This window comes from Gymnogyps californianus, chromosome 29 (assembly GCF_018139145.2).
Source record: "Gymnogyps californianus isolate 813 chromosome 29, ASM1813914v2, whole genome shotgun sequence".
Taxonomy (NCBI): Eukaryota; Metazoa; Chordata; class Aves; order Accipitriformes; family Cathartidae; genus Gymnogyps; species Gymnogyps californianus.
The window spans coordinates 962,799-971,679 of NC_059499.1; the positions used below are offsets into that span (position 1 = coordinate 962,799).

At 68.3% G+C, this 8,881-nt stretch overlaps 1 protein-coding gene across 1 annotated transcript; it reads left to right on the plus strand.

Annotated features, from left to right (window-relative positions):
- Positions 1–4,283: 4,283 nt before the first annotated feature.
- LOC127026893 (death-associated protein kinase 2-like) lies at positions 4,284–7,854 on the plus strand (the record flags this gene model as incomplete). The annotated part of the gene is made up of 12 exons (XM_050912188.1): positions 4,284–4,313; positions 4,848–4,951; positions 5,078–5,299; positions 5,390–5,528; positions 5,721–5,850; positions 6,048–6,096; positions 6,219–6,245; positions 6,381–6,533; positions 6,933–6,978; positions 7,069–7,158; positions 7,393–7,476; positions 7,756–7,854. Coding segments are annotated over 12 exons (1,155 nt in total), but the record flags the coding sequence as incomplete, so codon positions are not given.
- Positions 7,855–8,881: the final 1,027 nt, after the last annotated feature.

The following is an 8,881-nucleotide window of genomic DNA, read 5'->3' on the forward strand; positions in this document are numbered from 1 at the left end:
CCCTGGACCTGCGTGGCGAGAAGGGACGATGACCCCGGGACCCCAGAAAAGAAAAACCCCGGGGGACTGGTGAGCTGGGTGGGGCGGAGGAGAGGGGAAAGCATGTGAATCCCCCAGCCCCCCGAAAGTCCCTGGGGTGTCAGGTCAGCCCCGGAAAGGGGAGCGAGGTGGGGGGCGCGGGGGTCTGCGTGCGGCTGCCGAGGGACCCCGAGCTTGGCCCCGAGCTGCCAACGCTCGGCAAAACAACGTTAATCCCCAGCAGATGCTTGAGGGGGTGGAAGAAGCCGGGGCTGGTTCGATCCGGGAGGCAAAGCTGAGTCAGAGGAGCCGGTCGAGGCTCGTCCGGGAGCGGGGGGATCCAGCCGGGGGGACGGGGAGAGCTGGGGGGGGGGGGGATAGCACCTCGTCTCCACCTTTAACCGGCTGCAGCACCCAGCCTGGCCCTGCACCCCGGCAGGCAGGGAAGGCAGGGAAGGCAGGGGAAGGCAGGGAAGGCAGGGGAAGGAAGGGAGTTGTTGACAAAGCGAAACAAAACAACCCAAACCACAGCAAAACAACGCGGGGAGCGCCAGGGAGGCAAATTCGGGTCAGGTCCTGCCCGGGCATGGCCAGGCACCTAGGGACAACGCCACTGTCCCCGGCTCGCTGTGCGTGCCCCAGCCGGGTGGGGGTCCTGGGTGGAGGCGGGGGGGCTCAACCTTGCTCCCCCACCCCAGCACCTCGGCCTCGGAGAGGCGGCTTGGGGGGAGCTTTGCTCCCTGAGGTGGGATGTGCTTCTTAAACCCCGCGCTCCTGGGGTGAGAATGGGTCAAATCGGACTTAAAACGGGCTAAAGCCTGGCTTTGCTCCGTGAGATCTTCCTGGGCTGCATTTCCTCCTTCGAAGCGGGGTGAGACCTGGTGGGAAGGGCCCGGATGGGCAGGGGACCCCGCTCCCTCTCTCCGCACCCCCTTGTCCTCTGCCCCTTCTCCGTCGCGCCTTTGGAAGGGGGGGAGCATCCCCGCATCGCTCGGCGCTTGCCCGTCCCGAGTCCCCCTGCTCGGGCTTTGCTCCTCGATCTTTTTCCTTCCATCCTGGCACCAATACAACCCCGGCCAGACCCCAGCCCTGACCCCCCCAGCCCAGGCGCCTACCTCTGCCCGCCACGCAGGGAACCAGGAGTCCATGGCCGGAGGCGACGGGACGGGCAGGCTGGCAGGGCAGGCAGCGCTGCTGCCTTGCCTGCGCTCGCGCCTTCGCTGCCTGCAAGGGCAGGAAGCGGTAACCGAAGCCACAAGAGCCTTCGCATGATGGGGAGACGTCACGGGAAAGGCGGTGGGGTAGCACTGGGGTGACACCCAGGTGATACCGGGACCCTCGGCATGGGCTGGGCTGTGGCGAGGAGGGGGCTCCGGCCACCCGCCCGCCGGCACGTCCGTGCCTGCAAAAGGGCTCTTTGTTCCTGCAGTCCACATCCCGGGATCTCGTGCCGCCCGGGCGCGGGGGCAGCGGGGCTTGGTCGGCCCAGGCTCGTGCCACGAGCCGGGATTTGGTTCCTGGCACGATGGGATCCGGCACCGCTTCCCTTCCTCACGCTCCGGCTGCGATGTCCTTCTCCCCAGCAGCTGCCGGAGCCGGACACGTCCCAGGACGTACTGGGGGCATCGGCACGGCAAACAGGGGGTGAGCCCAGCTGGGAAATGCGACAGCCGAACTGCCAGCACCGCTGGCTCTGCCGCGTGCCAGCCGCAACTCTCCCTCCTGGTGGTGCCAGGCTCCAGCCGGCCCCGCGGCGAGAGCGGTGCCAAGCCGGCTGCACCCCAGAGGCCGCAGGGATTAGGGCAGGGATTAGGGCTGGCTCATCCATCACACCGGGATGAGGACGGGGTGTGCCGGGCGATGGCTTTGCAAGCCCCGGGTTGGGGATGGTGCCCGGTGCCCTCCAGCATCCCCCGGCACATGGTGCGGTGCCAGCTCCGGCTCTCTCCACCTTAAGAAACGTGTCCCTCCCCGCTACCTTCACACCCTCCGCTCCGCTTCCCCTCCGGCACCCGCCGTACGATATTTTTATCTGTCAGCCAGGTTTCCTGTTTGCAATCCTCACGCTTACGGGTGCTGAGCGGCCGGGGGACGCCGGCCAAGAGGACGTCAGCCAGGGGGACATCAGCTGCCAGCGGCTCGTCCCACCGGGTCCTGGATGCTCCTCGAGGAGCCGAAGCACTGGAAACGCCGGGAATTGCCCTAAAAGGCTTTTTCCAGCTCCTCTCCGCAGCTGGCCACGGGGACAGCGTGGGGGGATTTCTCAAGAGACCTTGGGAGGAGGAACGCAAAGAGCTTTTCTTCTTCTGAGCCGCAGCCGGCCAGCGGCCAGATCCTGCCCCAGCTCCCTGGGAAACACCGGGACTTCGAGGAAAAGCCTGGCACGGCCGGGATTTGCTGGAGGAAGGCTGGAGCTGCGCGTGGTGGTGCCGGGGGCCCGGACCCTCACGCAGAGGTAAGGGGTGCCGGCTCCCCCCGGCATGCCGGGCTCGGGATCTGTCCCGGTGCAGGGGGGTCAGGGAGTTTTGGGGTCCTGCAGTGCTTTTTGGTAGTCGGATGCTGGGGAGCGGCTGCTGCCACCTGTGAGGTCATTTCCCTGGGAACCCATTTTCCGGCTGGCCGGTGCCGGGGTGTTTGCTCGGTGTGGCCGCCCAGCCCAGCCCAGCGCCGGCACGCAGCTGAAGCCGGGCCGGTTCTCCCGGCGGAGGGCTGACAGGCAGCGGGATGCAGTGCGACGGCACGCAGCCCCGGCAGGTCCAGCCCCTGCAGCCGTGAGCTCAGCCGTGGCTGCGGTGGCATGGGGCCACCCGTGCCTCAGTTTCCCTCCCTGCAAAAGCAGCTCGGTGCAAGGGGACTGTCCGGCGAGGGACGGGGGGGGGGGGCGATCGGCTGTTTGTATCCATCCCCAGGGGACAAACGGACACGCTGTGACCCCGCTGCTATGTTGGACCCCGCGGACGTGTCACATGCCGGGGACGGTGGCCTGGCTTCAGCCGCAGCCGCCCCCACGCACGTACCAGCCCGGGGACCAGCCGGCTCTGCGCAGTGCCGGGGGCGAGCGGTGCCTGGCCGGGTGCCCCCCAATGAGCTCGGGGGTGCCGCAGGACCGTCACCGTGGGCAGCAGCTGTCCCCTGTCCTGGCCGGCCGGGGAGTGAGGGAGAGTGCGGCTGGGTGCGGAGGAAGGCTCGGGAGGGTAAGGGGGCACAGCCGGGCTGGGAGCAGGGCTGAGTGAGGGGGGACCGGGCTTGGGACCACTCACTGTCCCTTAGGGCCACCATGGGGGGACAGGAGGGGTCCCAGCCCCCGTTTGGTGCAAACACCGGTGCGGCATAACCCCGTGGGGATGGGGACACGCCGGCAGGCTGCGTGCAACCGGCGTGATGTGGGTCCGACCCCAGGGACCGTCCCTCGGGGGGCTCTGGGGTCCCGGGGTGCCCCATGGGGAGGGGGCAATGCCCAAATCCTCCCAGGAGCAGGGGGATTGAACCCCTTGCCGTGGGTGTACCCCGGCTTCAGGAGGGATCCATCCCGGTGTGCCGAGCGCAGGCTGGGGAGCAGCGTCTGGCTGCCGGGGCACCCGGGCAGGATCCGGCCCCGCCATCCTTTTTGCCGAGATAAAGTCGAGCCAGGCGGCTGGGAGTGACGTCTCGGGGTCTCGTGCTCCCTTATCGAGTTGTTTTTTCCCTTGGGAAGGACCCCACCTCCGGCCGATTTCACCTTCCTTATCCCTTTCCCGGTGGCCTTGAACCCCGCAGCCAGGACCCCCTGCCTACACCGGCCCAGGAAACCTTCCGCTCCCAGGGACACAGCGCTGGGGACATCGAGGTGGCCCCAAAACCGGGGCTTGGAACCCGCGTCCCCTCTTCTCCGCATCCCTGCAAAGCCGCTGGTCCCGGCTGCCCTGACCGCTGGAGCATCACTAGCCCCACCTTAAAGCTGGGGAAACCGAGGCACGGGGGGTCGGGCGCCGGTGTTTGCCTGCTGCCGCGTGAACCAGCAGCCGAAAGAGGCTGGTTTGGGGCTTGGAGCTGCCGGGGATGAGAGCCGGCACCCCCTTAGTGGGTCCTGCCCGTCCCCCATAATGAGTTGGGGGGGGACTCTGCCAGGACCGCAGGGTGCAGGCAGGGCACTGGCCCAGCAGAGCCCTCCGTGGGGCCCCGCGTCCCCCCCCCGTCCCCCCAAAGCCCCTCTCCCCCTCACCCCGTGCCTTCTTGTCTTCGCAGTGATGGCCGAGGGCGATCGGGCCGGGGTCCCGGCTGGGGGTGGGCCGGGGGCTGCCCCTGACAGCACCCAGGTGAGCCGAGGTCGAGGGGCTGAGATCTGGGACTTGCATGCGCGGGGTCCCCTGCCCGGGGGCTGCGGGGGACGCGACCGGGTGGGACTCTCGGGGATGAGCTCACACCGGTGGTTTTATCCACTATGAATCCCTTTTTTTTAAAAAAAAAAACCCAAAACCAAACCAGCAATGTTAGTTTTTCGCCGCATTTTGCACCCCAGCGCAGTGCGGGAGCGTGGGGGCTGGTGTGACCCCCCCCCCTCCCTGCCTGCCCCTGCCTGATTTCTGAGCCTGCTGGGCAGCTCCTGCCTGCCCTGACCAAGGGGTGAAGGGCTCCGAGTTTCCACATACCGGAGAGTTTAGTGCAAACCGGGAGAGCCGGCCAGGGCCCGAGCTCAGCCACGGTGTTAGACGCTGGAGAATCCCCTCTAGTACGTGCTGGGGGGGGGTTGCGGTGCTCTCCGTGGGATGGGGGTCCCTCCACGGGGCAGATCCGGCACATCACCGCACCCCGGCTGGGTAGCTGAGCCGGGTCCCGGTGCATTCCCGCAGGATACGGCCAGCCCCGTGGGGGCTGCGGGGAGCGAGGGGCTGGCGGCCGCTCTCAGCCCGGGTAACGTGGAGGACCTGTACGAGCTGCTGGAGAAGCTGGGCAGGTGAGCGGGGTGCAGGCAGGGATCCTGCCTGCAACGGGGTCCCCGGAGGCAGCCGGATGCCTGGGTTCTCCCCCACCCAGTGTCGGGGGCAGCCCGGCCGTGTCCCAACCCGGCTTCTCGCCGCAGCGGGCACTTTGGCGTGGTGAAGCGATGCCAGGAGCGCAGCACCGGCACCTTCTACGCCGCCAAATTCGTGAAGACGCGGCGATGCCGGGGCAGCCGCCTGGGGCTGGAGCGGGCGCAGGTGGAGCGGGAGGTCGCCATCCTCCGCCAGCTCGATCACCCCAACATCATGCGGCTCCATGACCTCTTCGCCAGCAGAGCCGAGATGGTGCTCATCCTGGAGCTGTGAGTGGGGGGTCCCGGGGCGGGAGGGGACCCCCTTTTTGTGCCATGTGTTGGAGGTGGCAGAGCTCACCCCACCCTCGCCCCGCGCAGGATCGGTGGCGGGGAGCTCTTTGACTTCATCGCCGAGAAGGAGATGCTGTCGGAGGAGGAGGCCATCGAGTTCCTGGGACAGATCCTGCGCGGCGTGGAGTACCTGCACGCCTGCAGCATCGCCCACTTCGACCTCAAGGTGCCCACGGGGACCCCCCCATCCTCGCTTCTCGGGGGATCCAGGGGCTGCATCCCCCCCGCCGGGCATCTCCAGAGCCCTGGCCTCATCCTGCCTGGCTTCCCGGGATGCTGCTGCCCTCTCTGGGGCAGTGCCCGCCGGCAGAGCCCGGCACCCCCCGTCACCCCTCCGTGCCCGGCCTCGTCCCTGCAGCCGGAGAACATCATGCTGCAGGAGAAGGATGTCCCCAAGCCCCGGATCAAGATCATCGACTTTGGGCTGGCCCAGCGCCTGGAGGACGGCGTCACCTTCAAAAGCCTCTGCGGGACCCCGCAGTACATCGGTACGGGGCTGGCGGGTCCCCAGGGGTCCCCGAGCAGCCCTACTCTGTGGGGTGCAGCTGGGATGCTCTGCGGGGACGTGGCGAAGGGACCCCCGGGGTGGGGACGGGACCCCCTGGGTGTGCAAGGAGGGAGGTGGCCGGGACGGTGCTGTCCCCTCTAATGTCTTCCGCCCCCCCAACTCTGCGTTCACCCCCAGCTCCCGAAGTGATCAACTATGAGCCGCTGAGCTCCGCGACCGACATGTGGTGAGGAGCGGGGACCCTGGACCGAGCTGGGGGGTGGGTAGGGACCCCCCCTGGGTGCCGCGGGGCACGGGGGGGACCCTGGGGAGGGAGGGCAGCGCCTGACCCCCACCTCTGCCTTTCAGGAGCATCGGGGTCATCACCTATATCCTGTGAGTACGGGGCAATGCTCCCTGCGGCCGGGGGAAACTGAGGCACGGGGACACCGTGCCACGGCCGAGCCTGGGTGCTGGGGCGGCCAAGCCGGTGCTGTGCCGGCACTCAGTAGCTCTGTCGTGTCCCTGCAGGCTCAGCGGCTTGTCCCCCTTCCAGGGTGAGACGGATGCCGAGACCCTCTCCAACGTCGTGGCCGGTGCCTATGAGTTTGAGGAGCGCTGCTTCAGCCAGACCTCCGAGATGGCCAAGGATTTCATCCGGCAGCTCCTGGTGAAGGAGCCAGGGTGAGTCTCCATCCCTGTCCCCGTCCTCATCCCTGTCCCTGTCCTCATCCCCGTCCCCATCCCCATCCCTGTCCCTGTCCTCCCCCCCCCCCCCCCCCCCCCCTGTCCCTCCTCCCTGTCCCCATCCCCATCCCTGTCCCTGTCCTCATCCCCGTCCCCATCCCCGTCCTCATCCCCGTCCCTGTCCTCATTCTGTCCCTGTCCTCATCCCCGTCCCCATCCCCTCCCCGTCCCGTCCTCATCCCTGTCTCTGTCCTCCCCGTCCCCATCCCCGTCCCCTCCTCATCCCCATCTCCGTCCCCATCCCATCTCCATCCCCATCCCATCCCCATCCCCACGGTGGATGTATGGGGCTGGGACCCCCACTGCTCCCCGCCGCCGCATCCCTCTCTGCTGCAGGCACCGCATGACGGCAACCGAGTGCCTGGTCCATCCCTGGATCAAGGTGAGAGGGACGGGCAGGGGAGTTGGGTGCCGGACCCCCCGGGAGCGGGGTGGGGGCACGGTAAGGACACCGTGTCCTCGCCCCCGGCAGCCCCTGAGCCGGAAGCAGGCAGCGAACCGGAGCCGTTCCTCCATCAACATGAAAAACTTCCGCAAGTTCAACGCTCGGAGGAAGTGGAAGGTGAAGGGGGTCCCAGCCCTGGGGCAGGGGTGGGGGGGCCACCCAGCAGCGGGGTCCCACCACCCATGGGGTCCCTGAGGAGCTCGGTTGGTGCTCCATCCCAGGGCTGGCTGCGTCTCGGGGGTCTGCGGGGGGACGGACGGACGGGGGGGGGAGACGTAATGCTGTGGTGGTAGTGGGGGGGCAGAGGAGGGGAGTGACCCCCCCCCGGACCCCACCCTTCTGCCCCCCCAGCTCTCCTACAACATGGTGTCCGCCTGCAACCGGCTCTGCCGCACGCGGCTGCTCTGCAGCCTGAGGAAGGAGGACGAGGAGCTGGTGAGCGGCCAGGAGCCCCCAGACCCCCCCTCGGCATGGGCTGGGGTGGGGAGAGAAGGGTTTGGGGGATCCGGCCCCCCAAATGGAAGGGGGGGGGCTATGCAGTGGCTGTGCAATGGGGGGTGTCCCCCCTGGGGTGTCCTCTCCCCTGGGGGGGGGATTCCTCTCCCCGAGGGGGGTGTCCTCTCCCCTGGGGGGGGTTCCTCTCCCCGAGGGGGGTGTCCTCTCCCCAAGGGGGGGGTCCCTGTCCCTGCCCTCCAGCCCCGCTTATGCCCCCAGCGCCGCTGCGAGAGCGACCAGGAGGAGGAGGGCAGCCACCCCGTCACGCTGCTGCGCCGGCGGAGAAGCAGCTGCTCCTGAGCAGCCCCCCCAAAAGGAGATGGGACCCCCGAGAGGGGCCGTCCCATGCGAGGAGCCCTGGGGGCCCGCCCCCCCCCCGTCTCCCCATCCCAAGGGCAGGAGGACTGTTTGGTCCCAGTGCTCCCAGTTTCATGGTACTGGAGGGTCACTGGGGCAGCAGCCCTCCCCTCCTGCCCCCCCGTCTCCCCATCCCAAGGGGCAGGAGCACTGTTTGGCCCCAGTGCTCCCAGTTCATGGTACTGGAGGGTCACTGGGGCAGCAGCCCTCCCCTCCTGCCCCCCGTCTCCCCATCCCAAGGGGCAGGAAGCACTGTTTGGTCCCAGTGCTCCCAGTTTCCGGTACTGGAGGGTCACTGGGGCAGCAGCCCTCCCCTCCTGCCCCTCCGTCCCCCATCCCAAGGGGCAGGAGGACTGTTTGGCCCCAGTGCTCCCAGTTTCATGGTACTGGAGGGTCACTGGGTCAGCAGCCCTCTCCTCCTGCCCCCCCCAGGTATCTGCTGCAGCAGGGCTGGGGCTGCCCCATGGCTGGGACCCTCGCCCGTGCCCTAGTGTGAGAAATAAATGTCTCCCCCCTCATCCATCCTCCTCTCCTGGGTCTGCACTGGCTGGTGCCGAACGCCCGCAGCTTCCTCCCGCTCCTCCTCCTCGCTGCCGGGCCGCTGGGGCGTGGGGACCCCAGGGGACGTGGGGTCCTGGCACCCCGGATCCACCCTGCGATGGAGGGTGACCCTTGAGTCATCCCCTCTGTGCCGCTCCGGGGGGGGGGTCTCCGTTGGTGCTCGGCTGCTTTCCTGGCATCCCCATGCCAGAGCAACCTGGATCCTCCTGCTCCAACTGGGGAAACTGAGGCAGGAGGCAGCCCTTCCATCCCGGCCCGCTCCGGCGCGGGGGGGCCGCCCTGTTTTCCCCCTTTCTATTTCCCAAACAAGCCCTGGCCCTGGCCCTGACAGTTGTCAGGCTAAATATTTTGTGTGCGGCAGCCGAAAACAAAAGTGAAGGGGCCGCAGGGTCCGGGCGAGGGCCGCGGGGGCCACCCCTATCCCGGC